At 43.3% G+C, this 21339-nt stretch overlaps 1 protein-coding gene across 1 annotated transcript in view; it reads right to left on the bottom strand.

Moving 5' to 3' along the window:
- The window catches only part of MDH1B (malate dehydrogenase 1B), a 222476-nt gene that overhangs the window by 167930 nt on the left and 33207 nt on the right, over positions 1 to 21339 (bottom strand). Inside the window, exons 3-5 of the mRNA XM_030209739.1 lie at positions 20421 to 20555; positions 19629 to 19771; positions 4953 to 5452 (exon numbers count right to left, since the gene is read on the bottom strand). Coding sequence (XP_030065599.1) covers positions 4953 to 5452; positions 19629 to 19771; positions 20421 to 20555 — 778 coding nt within the window. The remainder of the gene's footprint in view (positions 1 to 4952; positions 5453 to 19628; positions 19772 to 20420; positions 20556 to 21339) is intronic.

Below are 21339 nucleotides of genomic sequence, written 5' to 3'. Positions count from 1 at the left end.
AATTACTGCAGACAATGGATACCAAATTATACACAAAAAGTAATGAGACTTTATAAACATTTGAAACTGCCCGCAGCCACACCAAAGAATACACTAATTGTGTTGGAAGAGCAGGATAAAATAGTGCTGGCTAAGATTGTGAGGGATTTGTTATCCCCAGGACCCTTAGCAGTAATAGATATCCAATCACCTGTGCATCTATGGGTAAAAGACATGGGAAATAGTTGGGCAGCTATGATTAATCAAAATAATGAAGTAAATACACCAGTAGCTTTTTTGTCAGGCTCTTTTAATCATGTGGAAAAGGGAATGAAAGAAATACCAAAGTTACTGACAGCTATAGTGGCTGCAGTAGGCAAATGGAGAGCACAAATGCCTTTTGTTCCTATTGTAATACATACCAACCACACGATTAAAACGCTGTTGAGCCCTAGCCAGACGGCATTGACAGCCACTAGATTTGGAAAATATCAAGCAGTACTTTTAGGACAAGATATAAGAATAATACCATTAACTAAAGAACAGAGAAATAAGATAGATCTGCTTTTTCCTGTCGATCTAGAGGGTGAGATCGATACTATAGAAATCCCTACATTTCACTGTCTTACTTTTGAACCCTTATCTGATGGGTTAATATGGTTTACAGATGGAGCTTGTGAAAGGACTGTTGCAGGCTTTGCCTGCGTGCAGGTAGATGAGAATCTAAGAAAGATAATGCAAGTACAATATAAAACCCCTCCTGACCAGACTGCACAGCATGCTGAACTTTTAGCCGTTATTACGGCCTTACAACACACTGATATGACTCAAAATGTCACTATATATACTGATAGTGGTTACGTTGCAAGTTCACTACAGTATCATATATTAAAATGGCAGCGTAGGGGGATGATAACCAGTGCAGGTAAAAATCTACAACATTACACATATTGGAAATTGCTGTTTGAAATTTTGGCAAAAAGGGAACGTGAAGGTAGAAAAACTGCAGTTGTGTGGACCCCGGCCCACACTGAAAGGCCAACCTTTGAAGCACTAGGTAATGCAATGGCTGATGCAGCAGCAACGGAGGTGGTTAAGCAAAGTGAAAAGATTTTGTATAATACTAGACAGACACAGGAAGGGCCACTTACGAATGTAGATAAGATTGAAATGTGGCAGCCAGAGGGACAGGAAAGTGAAAAATGGTTGAAGAAGGGATGTATGAAGTTGGGAAGTGAATGGTTTAATACAGAAGAAGGATTGCCTTGCATGCCAATGAGTCAGGTGATTAAGGTATTGACTGGATGGCATGCAACCATGCATTGGAACAAAGATACTATGAAACAACAATTTGAGCAAAGATTTTGGACTTTAAAAATTGATAACTTGATTCAACAGGTTGTGCAGAATTGCATGGTATGCAATATTAACATACCTAAACGAGGTCCTAAAATATCACCTGGGACACTTCCAATACCAGAAGGCCCAGCAAAAGAATGGTATATTGATTTTACTGATATGATTGTTCCAGTGCAGGGAAAAAGATATTTGTTAGTTTGGGTGGATGCTTTCTCAAGGTGGATAGAAGCATTTCCATGTAAAAGGGAGACAGCACATGAGGTGGTACAATGCCTGATAACTCATATTATGCCAAGCCATGGGTGTCCGTCTAGAATAATTTCTGATAACGGGACGCATTTTAATAACAGTGTTTTGAAAGAAATGGAAACGATTATGGGTTTAACACACAGGAAAGTATCAGTGTATCGCCCCACCTCCAATGGTTTGGTGGAGCGCTACAATGGTATTTTAAAAACAAAATTGAGAGTCTTATTAAAATCTCTCAATAAAGAAATGGTGGGAAAATTATATACATGGCTTGATGTATTGCCATTAGCATTAATGACAATACGGGCCCAACCCAATGGGCGTACTAAATTGACCCCATTCCAAATTCAGACAGGACGTCATTTCTTCCCGATGCAGACAGCAAGTACTGATAATACAACTCAGTACTGGCAAAAGCTACAACCGATGTTGAACCTGACAAGTGATATGATCCGAACAAATGTAGCATCACAGGCAGGGACTACTAATGATGTTTGTGCTTTTAAAGTAGGTGATTTAGTACTACGAAAGAACTTTACACATAAAACATGGAAGGATCCTGTGCACAGCCCTTACTCAGACCGCTGCCCGTCTGGAAGGTCATACTTCTTGGATACATTTATCAGATATTCGACGAACTAATAATATTGAAGTGGACAAAGAATAAACATGATGGTATTGGGATGTTGTTGTTGTTTTGTTGTGGTTTGTTAATGGACAATGAACACATATGATAATAGACTTGTTGCAGCGGCCAAGATGTTGAATTTGACTGATTGTATCATATGTGCCCACATCCTTGTCCTTGCCAGCTATGATGTATGGGACTACAATGATAAAATTGAGTGGGCACCATGACTGTGATCCCAATAATACCTGTGTAAGAGATGATGAAAACCTTCATTGGACAAATGAGACTATTTATAAGCAAGCCTTGCTTATGGACAAGTACCCACAGACATCATGTTGGTGTCTGATTAATAGTATGACAACTGAACACATTCCCCCGATAAAGTGCACTTACACGCAGAATGTTGTAACCACTGATTCAATTAATGTTATGCTTTTAATTTGTGTAATTTTTAATGCCACATCAGCTAATGAAAAGTAAGAATGAATGACAGTGTATTCCCCTGTGACGAAGCTCACTGTCCTATAAATTATATACCTCAAGAAATATAAATTTTGTACCCTAGTACAATTGAATCTGTTTAATGCAACATGTATTAGCATGTTTGCAAAGATGTGCCAGGATGCTTTTAAAATGATAATGGTAACTGAAATCAGGAATGAATAGAACGTTAATATGTCAGCAGAAATATTGAAAGATGTATAAAGATGATGAGAAGGCAGAGCTTGCAGGCACAGCATATCATAAATAACAAGGGGGGAGGAGATTTAGAAGGGAGGTAAGGAAACAGACTGGAGCTGAAACAGATGTTTGAGGCCTGAAACAATCAGTCCTCAAAAGGGAGGATGTTGAATAAAAGCATAAAAATGTTGAATAAAAGCATAAAAGAATAGAAGTGGAAAGCTTCAAAGAACATGCAGAGCAAGCTGTTTCAACACTAAATCTCCTGAGACATGAGGCCCACATCAGCCAAAGGCAGGCTCCAGAAAGTCTGTGGGATAATGGGAACCAGATGCAGCATATGTTCTGCTGTAGGATTTATGGTATGGTACAGCCTGCAAGCACGTGATATCAGGAGAAGATTATAAGGAGAGTGGAACAAAGAAATAAGTTAGCATTTTGAATTTTTCTTTGTCTGTATATAGCATCCTGATTTCTTTGCTGTACATTGCTTTGTTTTAATCATTCATTCTGACTTGTATATTGCTTATCAAGAAATGCTTCCTGAATATGATTCAGTTCATAAACTACTTTTTATATTAAATATGAAATTCGTCTAGCCGTCTCTTCAGATGCCATAGGACTCCTCAGCTGAAATGTCCTATGGGGCCTGATCTGTCTCCCAGGAGAGTCTGAGTCTGCAAAGTACTGCTCAGGGGAAGTATGTGGAAGAGAGTATCAACTAGAGCATCAGCTCTTTAGCGAGGCAGATGAGTCTCCAAAGTTGGAGAAAGTTCCTCTGCCAATATTGACGCATGCATTGGTCAGGTTCGTGCTGCCCCCAATGGTTGTGCAGGACCTCTCTCGTGACTGTCTCTCCTGGCTGAGGCTGGCACAAGCACCCTGTAAGCTTATATAGACTACGAATGCAGTAGCACTGAAAGCTCCTCCTTGAGCATAGCCCAGATTTTTTCCTGTAGAGTAGGCGTTGGTACTGGCTGAGAAAGCGGTGTGGACACAGCCTGAGTTATAGCCAGTGCAGGGGTAGGAGATCTCGAAGAACTTGAAGGCTCTTGTTGAGAAATAATTTCGCGAGAAGGAGAGCAGTCACTGCAGCATGGACGCTTCCCATGCATCAAGGATGTTGATGCAGGGGAGATGTTGGCAGAGTGCCTGGAGGGAGAACAATGACAATACTTCATAGGTTTTTAAAACTACAGGTCACTCGATGCACACAACACAGATGAAGAGGATGTAGAGTTCTTACGTGACTGCGGTACTGAGTCCGACGTTGGACCATCTTCATGTTGGATCAATGCACCCGATGTTGATGCCAATGAAGGTTTTGCGTCTGTGCCAAATCCCTTGCCATGCCCGATGTGGATGTCTATGTAGAACCAAAAAGTTTTCACACTGGAGTCGGCAGGCTTTAAGGGACCTTGCTTGCATCTGCAGGCAGAGGATACAGTACATGTCCCGGTGCTCTGAACCTAAGCACTGAACACATCAGATAAGAGAGTCTGTGCCTGAAGTAGTCCTGTTGCATTGCGTACACTTCTTAAAGCCACTCGGCACCTTTGTTGACATGGAGGGAAAAATGGCCAACAGAAGGTCAAAAGGATCTATGGCCCAGGGAGATCGAGTAGTCGTGTACCCGAAAATGGTTGATATTTCCCAGATAAAAGAAGGGCTCAGAGGCCCCAAAGGCTGAACATTGAAAAATAATTTTTTAAAAATGAATAAACAAATTAATTTAGAAAAAAAGAAGGATATGAAGAAAAAATATCCCAAAAAAGGGATGCCACCAAAAAGGCAAAAGTATGACACATTGAGGAGAGATTTTAAAAAACAACCTCTCTGCTCTGCAGAAAATGACAGACTGCAGATCTCATGCTCAAGTGTTGGGTGGGAAGGCACCTGTGCATGTGTGATGGGGGCAATGCCTCACAGATTTAAAGTGGCAGTGCACTTGGCAGTGTCTGCACTGGGTTCCGTGGATGACATCACCCATATGTGAGAATATTATGCCTGCTTGTCCTCAGAGAAAGTACTATACATCTCCATACTAACTCACCTGTTGCAGACATACTCAATTTCTTTGCCACCTGAGCTTTGGCTTTCCATTCAAGTTCTGCTGCCACAGCAATAATATTGTGCTGTCTCAAGGATGGTGCATGTTTCAAGATCATCAATGTCTTCAGATTCACAAATGTGTGTCCTGCCACAATAATTTTTACTTCCTTATTGGCATTTCGCTCAATCAGATCACCATACTGCTTGCACTGTTTAGCTACTTTTTGGGTGCAATCTCCATGGGTCTCACCCTCATGTGGAACAAAATCATCAAGCACAATGATGATATCTGCCATGAGAAAGGCCTCATCTGAAACACTATGCACTGAGACATTTCGTAACAGAGGGAATGCCAAGTCTTGTGCCTCCATCATAAGAGCCTGGAGGGCTTCCATATTATGGCTCTTATCCAGTAGATTAATGCTAATCTCAGTCTCCATGCCAAACAGTTCTCCATTGGCCAATATTGGAATCAGGTGGTAACTTGTAGATTCTGATGCACTGAGAGAGAAAGATGAAATAATTAGTTAAAGAATAACAAGAGTATATGATCATAAAGATGTGCATGTACACCTTAGGTACATTAGGGGGATCCTGGGGTAATTTTATAAAGCTTCTCTGGAAGTAAAACTATTTATGAGAGAGATTTGCATGCACTGCCTCCACTGCATGCAAATCTCAGATTATTCATTGTGAATATCCTGAAAACCTGACTGGCTAGGGAGCCACAGGACAGGTTTGGGAACCACTGCGTTAGGCTATTCCTCTGCTCCATCCTATTTATTTAGATAGAATGATATAATTTTTTTTGGACAATGTAAAAAAAACTAACACTAACAGGCTTATTTTCGAAAGAGAAGGGCGCCCATCTTTCGACACAAATTGGAAGATGGGCGTCCTTCTCCCAGGGTCGCCCAAATCGGCATAATCGAAAGCCGATTTCAGGCATCCTCAACTGCTTTCCGTTACAGGCATGACCAAAGTTCATGGGGGCGTGTTGTAAGCGTAGTGACAGCGGGACTGGGGCGTGCCTAACACATGGGCGTCCTCGACCGATAATGGAAAAAAGAAGGGTGTCCCTGACGAGTACATGGGTGACTTGGTCCATTTTGTTTTACGACCAAGCCTCAAAAAGGTGCCTGAACTGACCAGATGACCACCGGAGGAAATTGGGGATGACCTCCCCTTACTCCCCCAGTGGTCACCAACCCCCTCCCACCCTAAAAAAAAACTTTTTAAATATTTTTTGCCAGCCTCTATGCCAGCCTCAGATGTCATGCCCAGCTCCATGACAGCAGTATGCAGGTCCCTGGAGCATTTTTAGTGGGTGCAGTGCACTTCAGGCAGGCGGACCCAGGCCCATCCCCCCCACCTGTTACACTTGGTAAATGTGAGCCCTTCAAAACTCACCAGAAACCCACTGTGCCCACATGTAGGTGCCCCCTTCACCCCTTAGGGATATGGTAGTGGTGTACAGTTGTGGGGAGTGGGTTTTGGGGGGCTCAGCACACAAGGTAAGGGAGCTATGCACCTGAGAGCAATTTGTGAAGTCCACTGCAGTGCCCCCTAGGGTGCCCGGTTGGTGTCCTGGCATGTCAGGGGGACCAGTGCACTACGAATGCTAGCTCCTCCCATGACCAAATGGCTTGGATTTGGTCGTTTCTGAGATGGGCATCCTCGGTTTCTATTATGGCCGAAAATCGGGGACGACTATCTCTAAGGTCGACCTAAATTTTGCGATTTGGGCGTCCCCGACCGTATTATTGAAACGAAAGATGGACGCCCATCTTGTTTCGATAATACGGGTTTCCCTGCCCCTTCGCTGGGAGTCCTATGAGAACGTCCTCAGGAAAACTTGGGCGCCTCTTTCGATTATGCCCCTCCACGTGGAATAGTAGTTCTTAGAATTTAGAGAAAGTGCTATTAACACTGTATTGAAATTAATATATTTATTCATCAGAAAAATAATGCTACAAAGTGAGATTTTACACCTTGTATATGAACGAAAAATGGGATTTGTATATTTCCTACTCAGCAGCACTTAACTAGTTATCTTCGCTGAAAATGACCAGTTAGCACCGAAGTACAAGCCGGCTATATCGGGGAGGTACCAGGGTGCATTTCGGGGATCGAGTCCAGTTAGCTCCCAATAATCAGGAGCAAATGTCCAATGTTAACACATAAATAGCGCTAATGAATGGCCAGTTAGTTCTGAATATCGAGTTAACTAGGCATGCACTAGTTGGCTTTAAAAAAACGAATATTCAATGCCAGCAATTGGATAATGGTCTAGCACTGAAGATCCGGATTCAACACTAGCCGCAGTCATTAACAGTACTGCCTGTTGCCGGCTGAATCAGGGGTAAGTACTTGAGAGGGCAATCTTCAAAACCATTTAAGCAGGTAAATGGAAATTTTTGAATGCTGTCTCAGGCGTAAATTTACCCAGGTTAAGTGTTCCTAGGAATATAGAGCAGTTGAGGAATGCCTCAGCATACATAGTTTTGCATTTTCAAAAATACTGGTATGTACTTTTTCTTTCTTTTTTTATTTTTTGAAGAGACAAGGTATTCACAAAATAAACAAGATGCAAATCTCTGCACGTAATATTTCTCTAGGCCAGCGGTTCTCAACCCAGTCCTTGAGGCAAAGGATTTTCAGAATATCCACAATGAATATATATTTCAATATACCTTTAGCTCTATTCTTCCTGTATCTCTATTCACATACCACATTCATTCCGACTCATACTTCACTTTCACTCATACACATAATCAATGTTCAAGGTAGGTACATGACACCCGGAATTCACAGAATTACAAATAGGAATCCTCCAATAATCACTTGGCTTGTAGGTTGTTATATCAGTCTTTTAAGTTTCAAGCTTTCCAATCAATGAACTAAAAACTGATACTCAGACGGTATTGTCCTGAAGGTTAAATCCTCAAGACTTCAAAATCTTCAAGATTCTCCAACTGTAGCAAAGAGATAACCTCTCCAATCTTCCTTATGGTGATCATAAATTCATATTCCTAAGTCCATGATCCTTCCTTGAGCAACTAATTTCTCTCATTGATCTCCACTATATTTTCTTAATGGTAGATCAAAAGGGATAATCAGCATTCACATGTCAAAGTCCGTCAAACGGCTCTGGCAAAGGTTTTGTTTATTTTGCTATGGAAAATTGCCGTTCCTGGGCCGCCGTGGACGCCGACCCATCAGTGAGAACAAGCAGCCTGCTTGTCTTCAGAATGAGTGTTTCCATATCTCATTTTATATGTTTGTTGATACCAACTCTTGTTTCAGTATTTATATCAATACTTACATAATTTCATACTGATTGTCAGTAAACTGACACAATGTTATATATTTTTAGTGGTACATTCATATTGGGTTCTATGCTTGACTAATGTATAATTGTTATTTGATCTGATGTCAATTTTTGCTAAGAGATAAGTAAGGTTTTTTCCCATTTTTATGGTTTTACATACAGTTCATATAGGCCTAGTATAGTGCAGTTTTATCTATATCTTATAAGTACATAAGTAATGCCACACTGGGAAAAGACCAAGGGTCCATCAAGCCTAGCATCCTGTCCACGACAGCGGCCAATCCAGGCCAAGGGCACCTGGCAAGCTTCCCAAACGTACAAACATTCTATACATATTATTCCTGGAATTGTGGATTTTTCCCAAGTCCATTTAGTAGTGGTTTATGGACTTGTTCTTTAGGAAACCGTCTAACCCCTTTTTAAACTCTGCTAAGCTAACCGCCTTCACCACGTTCTCCGGCAACGAATTCCAGAGTTTAATTATGCGTTGGGTGAAGAAAACTTTTCTCAGATTTGTTTTAAATTTACTACACTGTAGTTTCATCGCATGCCCCCTAGTCCTAGTATTTTTGGAACATATGAACAGACGCTTCACATCCACCTGTTTCACTCCACTCATTATTTTCTATACCTCTATCATGTCTCCCCTCAGCCGTCTCTTCTCGAAGCTGAAAAGCCCAAGCCTCTTTAGTCTTTCTTCATAGGGAAGTCGTCCCATCCCCGCTATTATTTTAGTCGCCCTTCGCTGCACCTTTTCCAATTCTACTATATCTTTCTTGAGATGCGGCGACCAGAATTGAACACAATATTCAAGGTGCGGTTGCACCATGGAGCAATACAATGACATTATAACATCCTCACACCTGTTTTCCATACCTTTCCTAATAATACCCAACATTCTATTCACTTTCCTAGCCACAGCAGCACACTGAGCAGAAGGTTTCAGTGTATTATCGACGATGACACCCAGATCCCTTTCTTGGTCCGTAACTCCTAACGTGGAACCTTGCATAATTCGGGTTCTTTTTTCCCACATGCATCACCTTGCACTTGCTCACATTAAACGTCATCTGCCATTTAGCCACCCAGTCTCCCAGTCTCGTAAGGTCCTTCTGTAATTTTTCATAATCCTGTCGCGAGTTAACGACTTTGAATAACTTTGTGTCATCAGCAAATTAAATTACCTCACTAGTTACTCCCATCTCTAAATCATTTATAAATATATTAAAAAGCAGCGGTCCTAGCACAGACCCCTGAGGAACCCCACTAACTACCCTTCTCCATTGTGAATACTGCCTATTTAACCTCACTCTCTGCTTCCTATCCTTCAACCAGTTTTTAATCCATAACTGTATTACTATTACATGTATTACATGTATTGTTTTCATTTTATTTGCATTGTTATAAATATATTAGGTCAGTGGTTCCACAACCTGGTTCTGGAAGCACCCCAGCCAGACGGTCTTCAGGATACCCACAAAGAATATTCATGAGAGATTTGCATGCAGTGGAGGTACTACATGCAAATCTGTCTCATGAATATTTATTGTGAGTATCCTGAAAACCTGACTAGCTGAGGTGCCTCCAGGACCAGGTTTGGGAACCACTGTATTAGGTTAAGTTACTATATTAAAATTAACTTCACTGTTACTCTAGTGCAAATAAATTCTGTAGGTTTTTTTTAATAATAAATATGTTTTTTTCTACACTTACATTGCATTGATAATAGCTTTGCTTGCAATACTTATGCATTGTTGCTATTTTATTGCACCTGTATTGCTTTATGAAAGATGTGGTACATTCCTGTTATTGCTTTTGTTTGTGGCCATGTTTATTTAATGTAGATTACTTCAATTAACTTACAAGCATGTATATTAGCGGTTTTATTTATTTGTTGCATTTGTACCCCACATTTTCCCACCTATTTGTAGGCTCAAAGTGGCTTACACAGTACCGTAAGGCGGTTGCCAATCCGGTAGAGAACAGATACAAGGTTATGTTGTGTTCGAATGAGGTAGATATATTCCAAGTTCCATTAGGGTCGAAAGGAGGGAGGTTGTATAATGTCCAGTACGATCTTTGATTTAGTTATGTGGCCGGATGTGGGGATTTACGTTGGATCTGTAGCGTAGGCCGTTTTGAGGAGGTTGGTTTTTTAGTGATTTTCTAAAGTTTAGGTGGTCATGGATTGTTTTCACAGCATAGGTTGTTTTGTATTTGAGTCCTTTGCACGTTGGGTAGTGAAGGTTTAGATACGTGCGAGATGAACTAGTTCTATTTCTGGTTGGTAGGTCTATGAGGTCTGTCATGTATCCTGGGACTATACCGTAGATAATTTTGTGGACAAGGGTGCAGATCTTGAAGGTGATTCATTCTTTGATTGGAAGCCAGTGTAGCTTTTCTCGGTGAGGTTTGGCACTTTCGAAGCGTGTTTTACCAAAAATCAGCCTGGCCGCTGTGTTTTGGGCGGTCTGGAGTTTTTTTGTGAGTTGTTCTTTGCATCCCATGTAGATTCCATTGTAATAAACTGCATGGCTTAGAACCATTGATTGTATTAGGTTTCAAAATATTTCCCTCGGGAAGTAAGGTTTTACGAGTTTAAGTTTTCACACTGAGTAGAACATTTTCTTTGTTACTAAGTTTATGTGGCTCTCAAGGGTGAGGTTGCGGTTGATTGTAACACCCAATCTTATGAGGCTGTCTGAGATAGGGAGGGTGTGTTCTGGAGTGGTTATTGTTGTAGGTTTGTTCTTGTGTTCAGATGAGAGGATGAGACAATGTGTTTTTTCAGTGTTCAGTTTCAATTGGAATGAGTTAGCCCATAGTATCCAGACCTGCTTTGATTTCATTGGTTATTTCTGACAAGTCATTATTGAAGGGGATGTATATTGTAACATTGAGGGGAATAATCGAACGGCGCCGGCAAAATAGATTGCTGGCGATCTATTTTGGCGGCGCCGCAAACAGCTGGCCAAACCATATTATCGAAAAAGATGGCCGGCCATCTTTTTTTCGATAATACGGTTTGGCCCGGCCAAATGCCAGAGTTCGCCGAGTTTGAGATGGCCGGTTTTGTTTTTCAGTGATAATGGAAACAAAAAGCAGCCATCTCAACCCCAGCTAAATCCAAGGCATTTGCTTGTGGGAGGAGCCAGCATTTGTAGTGCACTGGCCCCCCTGACATGCCAGGAGACCAACCGGCACCCTAGGGGGCACTTCTAAAAAAAAAAAATATATATATATATATATATATATATATATACATACATATATATATATATATATATATATATATATATATTGTCAGCCGCTCCTCCCGGCCGCGTAATTGTCTCTCTCACTTATCCGTGCTGTCCGCTTCCGACTCCACACTCGTCCGTGCAGTTCGCTCTCACTGCCACACAGTTCCGCTAGCAAGGCGGTGCAACACAGTTCAGCTTGCCAGTCTTTTAAACAAAGTTCAGCTAGTCAGACTTTAAACACAGTTCTGCTAGCCCGGCTTCAAACACAGTTCGGCTAGCCCAGCCTTCCCACAAAGTTCAGCTAGTCAGGCTTTAAACACAGTTCTGCTAGCCAGGCTTCAAACACAGCTCGGCTAGCCAGACTTTCCCACTCCGCCCTCTTCAGCAAGGCCTCAAACAGATCAACTTAGCTAGGCTTTAAACCCAGTTCTGCTAGCTAGGCTTCAAACACAGTTCAGCTAGCCAGGCTTCCCAACAACGCCCTCTTCAGCAAGGCCTCAAAACCGTTCAGCTTAGCTAGGCTTTTTTCCCCAGCACAGCTTAGCCAGGCTTTTAAAGATCCACCACCCTCACTTGTCAACACTTTACCTCTTGACAACCACCCGCTGGATCTCTCCTGACTATTACTCTTTTCTGATACTTTTGGGCTCCTCTAGAAGCCACTTTTCTTCTCCAGCCACTTCCTCTTCCACCTCCATTTCCTCTTCCACACCTTCTCCTCCTACCTGCTCCAACTCCTCCCATTCCATCCCCCCATTCTCCACCCCCTCCCTCAGGTGTTCCACCCTCTCCTCAGCTGATTCCATCTCCCAATCAGCCCCCTCTCCTTTCCTCTCCTGCAGCTCAGGTACTCGTTTGTCCTCCTCTCTCCTATTCTTCCAAGCAGTCTGAAATCTGTGTTCTCTACGCTCCTGCCTCCGCCCCTCCCGCAATGCATTCTGAGCCCTTTAGTTTTTCCACTCTGGCTTTTCTCTCTTCCCCCCTGCATTCTGGGCTCTGTGGCTTCTCTGATTCTCACAATATATATATATATATATATATATATATATATATATATATACTGTATATATATATATATATATATATATATATATATATATATATATATATATATTGTAAAGAGTATGTAGGACAGGCCCCAAAGGAACCCTGGGATAGGCCAGAATACCCCCGTTATAGGCAGGCATTCCCCAGGAAAAAACTAGAAATAAAGAACTACAACTCCCAGCATGCCCCAAGTTACTCGCTTTAACGTCGTCCTTTAATCTCCAACTATGCTCCACCTCCCCCACTCATCAAAATGGTCACTGTCTTGATCTCATCTTCTCCTCCAACTGTTCACCTTCTAGTTTCCTTGCCTCTGATCATCCCTCCTCTGATCACCATCTTATAACTTTCACACTTAAATCTCCTCCCTCCCAGTCCCGTCCTATCCTATCTAATTTATCTAGGAATCGTCACGATATTGACCCTTCATCTCTATCCTCCCATGTTTCAAACCTCCTCTCTACTGTGGCACCATCCACGTCTGTCAACGAGGCTGTTTCTTCTTACAACAATACTCTATCCTCTGCCTTAGACACTCTTGCACCTTTGATGACCCGCCCTGTAAGGCGTACAAAACCCCAACCTTGGCTGAATTCTAATATCCGCTACCTACGTTCCTGTACCCGCTCCGCCGAACGCCTCTGGCGGAAATCTCGGGCCCTTGCTGATTTCTTACACTTTAAGTTCATGCTGACCTCCTTCCAATCTGCTCTTTTACGTGCAAACAGGATTATTATATCCAACTGACCAACTCTCTTGGCTCTAATCCTCGACTTCTCTTCACCACATTGAACTCTCTCCTCAAGGTGCCCCCTCCCCCAACTCCCCCTTCATTATCTCCTCAGACCCTTGCTGAATTCTTTCACAACAAGGTTGAAAAGATAAACCTTGCTTTCTCTACCTCACCAGCTCTCCCTCCACTAGTCCGTTCCCCTCTCTCTCCTTCCCCTCATTCCCTTTCCTCCTTTCCTGAAGTTACTATTGAGGAAACTACACTTCTCCTTTCTTCCTCAAAATGTACCACCTGTTCCTCTGATCCCATTCCCACCCACCTTCTTAATGCCATCTCTCCTACTCTTATTCCTTTTATCTGTCACATTCTCAACCTCTCACTTTCCACTGCGACTGTCCCTGCTGCCTTTAAACATGCTGTGGTCACACCTCTCCTTAAGAAGCCTTCACTTGACCCTACTTGTTCCTCTAATTACCGACCATCTCCCTCCTTCCTTTTCTCTCCAAATTACTTGAGCGTGCTGTTCACCGCCGCTGCCTTGATTTTCTCTCCTCACATGCTATTCTTGACCCATTACAATCTGGTTTTCGCCCTCTCCACTCAACCGAAACTGCGCTTACTAAAGTCTCCAATGACCTATTACTGGCTAAATCCAGAGGTCAATATTCCATCCTCATTCTTCTTGATCTTTCCGCTGCTTTTGACACTGTCGATCACAACATACTTCTCGATACCCTGTCCTCACTTGGATTCCAGGGCTCTGTCCTTTCCTGGTTCTCTTCCTACCTCTCCCTCCGCACCTTTAGTGTTCACTCTGGTGGATCCTCTTCTCCTTCTATCCCTCTGCCTGTCGGCGTACCTCAGGGTTCTGTTCTTGGTCCCCCTCCTCTTTTCTATCTACACTTCTTCCCTTGGTTCATTAATCTCATCCCATGGCTTTTCCTACCATCTCTATGCTGATGACTCCCAAATCTACCTTTCTACCCCTGATATCTCACCTTGCATCCAAACCAAAGTTTCAGCGTGCTTGTCTGACATTGCTGCCTGGATGTCTCAACGCCACCTGAAATTAAATATGACCAAAACCGAGCTTCTCATTTTCCCCCCCAAACCCACCTCCCCGCTCCCCCCGTTTTCTATTTCTGTTGATGGCTCTCTCATTCTCCCTGTCTCCTCAGCTCGAAACCTTGGGGTCATCTTTGACTCTTCTCTTTCCTTCTCTGCTCATATCCAGCAGACCGCCAAGACCTGTCGTTTCTTTCTTTACAACATCCGTAAAATCCGCCCCTTTCTTTCCGAGCACTCTACCAAAACCCTCATCCACACCCTTGTCACCTCTCGTTTAGACTACTGCAATCTGCTTCTTGCTGGCCTCCCACTTAGTCACCTCTCCCCTCTCCAGTCGGTTCAAAACTCTGCTGCCCGTCTCATCTTCCGCCAGGGTCGCTTTACTCATACTACCCCTCTCCTCAAGACCCTTCACTGGCTCCCTATCCGATTTTGCATCCTGTTCAAACTTCTTCTACTAACCTATAAATGTATTCACTCTGCTGCTCCCCAGTATCTCTCCACACTCGTCCTTCCCTACACCCCTTCCCGTGCACTCCGCTCCATGGATAAATCCTTCTTATCTGTTCCCTTCTCCACTACTGCCAACTCCAGACTTCGCGCCTTCTGTCTCGCTGCACCCTACGCCTGGAATAAACTTCCTGAGCCCCTACGTCTTGCCCCATCCTTGGCCACCTTTAAATCTAGACTGAAAACCCACCTCTTTAACATTGCTTTTGACTCGTAACCACTTGTAACCACTCGCCTCCACCTACCCTCCTCTCTTCCTTCCCGTTCACATTAATTGATTTGATTTGCTTACTTTATTTATTTTTTGTCTATTAGATTGTAAGCTCTTTGAGCAGGGACTGTCTTTCTTCTATGTTTGTGCAGCGCTGCGTATGCCTTGTAGCGCTATAGAAATGCTAAATAGTAGTAGTAGTAGTAGTAGTAGACCGGGGGATAAGAGAAACTATCTGCATTCCCTGGAGTCTCCAGAGGAGGGCCGCAGGGGAAGGAATAAGGCTGATTCTCCAACCTGGTGGAAGAGGTGGTGGAACAGGTGGGTGGAGAAAGAAGAGCCACCAAAGAGCTTTAATGAGAGAAAGGGTGAGCAGCTGGGAGAAGGGCGGGGCGAGGAGAATATGGATTGGGCTCCTGAGGAGAGAGAGGCAGAGAGTGAGCCTTGCCCTATGGAGTTGACTGAACCGGAGAACACCCTGGAAGAGCCGATGGACTTTTCAGCTCTGGCTCAGCGAAAGCCAAGGAAGTAGCGGGGCCAAGCCGGGTCAAGCGGGAGGAGGTCAGGTAGGAGTATGACTGACCAAGAGGGTGGGACCCTAGGCTTTGAGCCCGCGCAAAGCCATTACTGTGTTTTTGGAAAGCCTGGCTAAACTGAGCTGTGTTTTTGAAAGCTTGGGCCTAAAAATGGAACTGTGTTTTTTTTTTTTTGAAAGCCTAGCTGGACTGAGCTATGTTTTTGAAGCTTGGCTAGAACTGACCTGTATTTTGAAAGCCTGACTAAACTGAGCTGTGTTTTTGCAAGCTTGGCTAGAACTGAACTGTGTTTTTGGAAAGCCTGGCTAAATTGAGCTGTGTTTTGAAAGCTTGGCTAGACCTGAACTGTATTTTGGAAAGCCTGGCTAAATTGAGCTGTGTTTTTGCAAGCTTGGCTAGAACTGAACTGTATTTTGAAAGCCTGGCTAAACTGAACTGTGTTTTGAAAGCCTGGCTAAATTGAGCTGTGTTTTGAAAGCTTGGGCCTAAAATTGTACTGTGTTTTTTTGAAAGCCTAGCTGGACTGAGCTATGTTTTTGAAGCTTGGCTAGAACTGAACTGTGTTTTGAAAGCCTAGCTGGACTGAGCTGTGTTTTGTAAAGCTTGACTAAAAGTGAACTGGGTTTTGGAAAAACCCGCTGCACTGAACAGTGTATTTGTTTTCTTTCTTTTTTTTATTATGTGCTGTAGCTCTTCCCCAGGAGGGAGGGAGAGGCCGCAGCTGTGGGGAAGCCGGGACTGGGAAACTAACCGGCTTGAGAAAGGTGAACGATAACTGTGCTTTGTTTTGTGTTTTGGTGCCACAACTGAGGGAAGGAGGGAAACCCCTTTCTAGGCAATAAAAAGCTTCATTGTTCTGAGGAAAGAAGGGAGCAGTACTGGAAGGTGTTCTTCAGGTTGTGGAGAGCTGCAACCGCTGAGAAAAGAGGATACACTTTACAATTGGTGTCAGAAGTGGGATCGCTTCGCGGACCTGTCGCTCGAGGAGGCCAAGACCAGCAGGACAGAAAAGCCCGACGGAGGGGCCACCGCTGAGAAAAGAGGATCCACTTTACAATATATATATATATATATATATATATACAAATAGCTCCCAGGTGCATAGCTCCCTTCCCTTGGGTGCTGAGCCCCCCAAATCCCCCCTAAAACCTACTCCCCACAACTCTACATCATTACCATAGCCCTTATGGGTGAAGGGGGGCAGCTACATGTTGGTAGAGTGGTTTTTGGGGGAGTTTGGAGGGCTCAACACTTACCACCACAAGTGTAACAGGTAGGGGGGATGGGCCTGGGTCCGCCTGCCTGAAGTCCACTGCAGCCAACAAAAACTGTTCCAGGGACCTGCATACTGCTGTCAGGGAGCTGGGTATGACATTTGAGGCTGGCATACAGGCTGGCAAAAAAGGTTTTTATTTTTTTAGTGTGGGAGGGGGTTGGTGATCACTGGGGGAGTACGGGGAGGTCATCCCCCATTCCCTCCGGTGGTCATCTGGTCAGTTGGGGCACCTTTTTGAGGCTTGGTCGTGAAAATAAAAGGACCAAGTAAAACCGGCGAAATACTGATTAACGCCGCTTTTTTTGCATTATCCGCGAAAGCCGGCCATCTGGTAGATACACCCATGCCTGCCCATGTCCCGCCTTCGCTACGCCGCCGACACGCCCCTTGAACTTTCGCCTGCTCAGTGACGGGAAAGCGGCGATGCTGTCAAAAAAACAGCTTTCGATTACATTGATTTCGCCGCTTTTGAGAGATCGCCGGCGATCTCTTTCAAAAATAAGCCTGATTGTCTGCATAGATGAACGGATTGAGGCTTTGCTTGGATAAGGACTTTGCCAGTGGGATCATCAATATACTGAAGAGTGTTGGTGACAGTGGTGATCCTTGATGTACTCCGCAGACTGCTTTCCATGCTGATGATATATTTGTATTTGATTTAACTTGGTATGTTCTTGAAGTTATAAAGCCCTTGATCCAATTTAGTGTATTACCATCAATCCCGAAGTGGGTGAGGAGTCTTAGTAGTACATTGTGATTCACCATGTCGAATGCGCTCGATATGTTGAATTGGAGGAGAAGTATGCTTTTACCTGTAGCTATTTGCTGCTTGAATTTGGCCAGAAGAGTGACTAGGACAATAGCAGCTCAAGGTGACTCACATTCAGGTACACTGGGTATCAGGGCCGTGCCGATGCGGTAAGCGGGGTAAGCACTGCAGGAGGGCACCCACCTCTGGAGGGCGCCGCCGCGGTGCTTACCCTCGCCCCACGCCGCCAAGGCCTTTAAATCTTTTACTTGCAGTCGCAGCAGCGTCTGTGAAAGCGGAGCGCTGCCGACGTCTCCCTTCCCTTCGCGCTGTTGGTTCCCTCAGTGTCCCGCCTTCTTCTGACGTCAGAAGGCGGGACACTGAGGGAACCAACAGCGCGAAGGGAAGGGAGACGTCGGCAGCGCTCCGCTTTCACAGACGCTGCTGCGACTGCAAGTAAAAGATTTAAAGGCCCCCAGGGCGCGCCGTGATCATCTTCACGGGGGGGGGGGGCGCGCGCGCGCCAACTGTTCATCTGCGGGGGGGGGGCGCCAACTGTTCGTCTGCAGGGGGCGGCACAGACCCTTGGCACGGGCCTGCTGGGTATCTCTGTGCTGCTGGAGGGCTCACAATCTAATTTTGTACCTGAGGCAATGGAGGGCCAAGTGACTTGACCAAGAAATCAAGGTGCAGCAGCAGGATTTGAACTAGTCATCTATGGATGTCAAGACTGGTGCTCTATCCACTAGATCACTCCTCCACTCCTTTGACATGCTGACTTTAGTAACTTCTCATTGATTATGGATTCCAGGAGGCCAAAACTGTCCTCAACTTCTGTGTTTTCATTATCAACTCAAACTGGTGGTTATACCTGTTGTCTTCTTTAGATTTAGTGTGGTTGTTTTGTTACTGTACTTTAAAGGTAATAAATAGAAATAAAACAAAACAAAAAGAGAAAAGAAAATATGAAAAGTAGTTTAATACATTTGTGATTAGTTTTCAAAGGCCAAAGCCTTCAAAGCTAGTCAAGAAATGAATTAAGTTAGTCCAATAAAAAAGGTATCATCTTGGTTTTTTTTGTTGTTTTAATTCTATTTAATACTTTTAAAGTGGACTAACGTAGCAAATACACTTCTTTATCCATAGATGTTGGGGGCACTGCCCCTTCCCCCAAAGCCCTAGTGAAAAAGGATCCAGGGTGGGGAAAGGAGTCCATGACATGGACTTCTTAATACACTCAGAGTAGTGTGTTGTATGCCACATTCAACCAGGATTACAGCATTGTTTGTTTCATCATTTATACATGTGTTGCACACCTTTATATGGACTGTGCCACCGCCATAAACAACCGCAACCACATTAAAGACACTTGATATGGTGTGTCAAACACTGCCTCCAACCCTGTGGTTCATTATTCATTTGCAACTATGTTTTACTACAAAGTGACTTTTCTTCCATGAACCTACAAGTCATTGATACTGCAAGCCTTTGACATGCAGAGACAAAGACATTTTACTTTCATGGACATTTACTTATGCATTTTTTTAAAGTCACTTTACCGCATTTCAAAAATAATAACATTGCATAATCATATGTTCAAGTATCATACATATTCATGCTTGTATACCTATTACTTAGGCTAAGCATGAATATTCAGCACTAAACCGGCTATGTTGAGCACTTAAGATAGGCCACTTAAATAGCAGGCCTATCTTTAAACGTTATTAACTTAACCAGCTAATGTTAAATATTCGCTTAGCCGGTTAAGTTGCTGCAGCCAGAACTGAAACCAGATATTTAGTGACAGTTGCCGACTATGGCCTGGCGCTGAATATCCACGGATAGCCCTGCCAGTGGCAGCTAACCGTGCTGCCTGCCCCTGGCTGAATATCGGGGGGTATGCGCTTTGAAAATGAGCCTCTATATCTATTAACTGTATAAAGTTTCACTGAATTATCTTCCTTTTCTGGCCTACCTGCTGATCCAGATCTGAAGGGGCTTGATGAGACTCAGAATCTCTTTTTCCTCTTTTTGGATTTTTATGTTAGTCTCCAGGTTCTCTTGAGCAATTTTTTTCATTTCCAGAGTTATCATGTCTGAGGTGATACCATAGTAATGCTAAACATCGAAGAGAGCTAGTCAGTCAGTATCAGAAGATAACCATTAAGAAGCATCAGTGCATGAAAATAATTAGAAAGAAAAAAAATAAAAGAGAAACTATTTCCAAATATTTTCAAGCTATAAAAAAGAAACATAAAGAAGGATAAAGGATAAATTAAGAAAGGGAGATAATAGTCAAAAAAAGTCTTAAGAGAAGTGAAGGGCAATTCTATAATCTAGGCACCCATATGTACATGCCAATTGCATGCGTAAACGTCTAGAATACTAGTACTTATATAGGTATGCGTGCACTTACACACATAAGTACTAGCACAACACCTGTGCTATTCTGCAAATATATGCTTAACTTATATAAAGTGTATTTGCAAAGGGGATAAGCACAAAGAAGAGCATGTGCCGGGCTCCCTTTTATGCACATAATTAATATCCATGCCGCATTCAGGTGCCTGCACTGATGCCAACAATTTGGCTGGTATACTTGTGGGCTTATGTTAGGCACGCCCATACTGGGTTACATCAGCATTCTGTAGTGGAACCTGGGTGCTCAGGTTCCATTCTAGAATAGGCTCCTATCCCACAGCCTTGGACCACCTAAATGGAGGCACCTAGTTTTTGCTCTCATATTGTCAGCTTCTGAACTGGTTACCTGAGCATACTCCATGAATTCATTAAATCCTCCCAGAAGAAGGCCTTTTCCTCCTCTGTTCAATAATTCTCTCCAAATTATTGGAGAACACATGTGCTTCCATCCATTCTTCTCACAAATGTCCTCAAGCCAGAACTGCGTGATATATCCAAAAAAGAGCTTGAATGAATTTACAAATCTGTAAATCAACAGCATATTTAAATAACAATAAGGCCATTACTTTGGAAATATCTACATGTAAATAGCAGCATTTAAATGGTGTGTAGAATAAATACTGATTTCAGAAAGCTGCTATTTCCACATGAAGATCCCTACCACACAGATTTCAAGGGGACACAATATGGGTATGGCTTGCATAAGACTATAATTCTCCATTTTATGGAGAGTACATTTGTATAGGGAAAAGATTCCACACAGGGATTTACAGCAGCTCAAAAGTATACATAGGTTTTGGCCAGGGTGATATATGAGGACTTAAGGGAGTCACTCTCCTTTATCCCATCTAGATTATTTCTGCCTCGAAAATGAAACCATATATAAACTGCAGCCTCACTACTTAATTGGCAGCACATACATGTGTATCTTTATAAAATGGGGCAGCTACACATGGAAGTGACACCATCCTGCTTATTTTCGAACAAGAAGACCAGCCATCCTCCAACACAAATCGGGAGATGGCCGGCCATTTCATAAACCCGGCCAAATCGGTATAATCGAAAGCCGATTTTGGCCGGCTTCAACTGCTTTCCATTGTGGAGCCGGCGAAAGTTCAAAGGGGCGTGTCAGCAGTGTACCGAAGGCGGGACGGGGGCATGGTTACCAGATGGCCAGCTTCGGTAGATAATGGAAAAAAGAAGACCGACTCTGACGAGCACTTGACCGGCTTTACTTGGTCTATTTATTTTTAGGACCAAGCCTC

The sequence above is a fragment of the Microcaecilia unicolor genome, chromosome 7, assembly GCF_901765095.1.
Source record: "Microcaecilia unicolor chromosome 7, aMicUni1.1, whole genome shotgun sequence".
Taxonomy (NCBI): Eukaryota; Metazoa; Chordata; class Amphibia; order Gymnophiona; family Siphonopidae; genus Microcaecilia; species Microcaecilia unicolor.
This window is presented reverse-complemented; position numbering and strand designations above follow the sequence as displayed.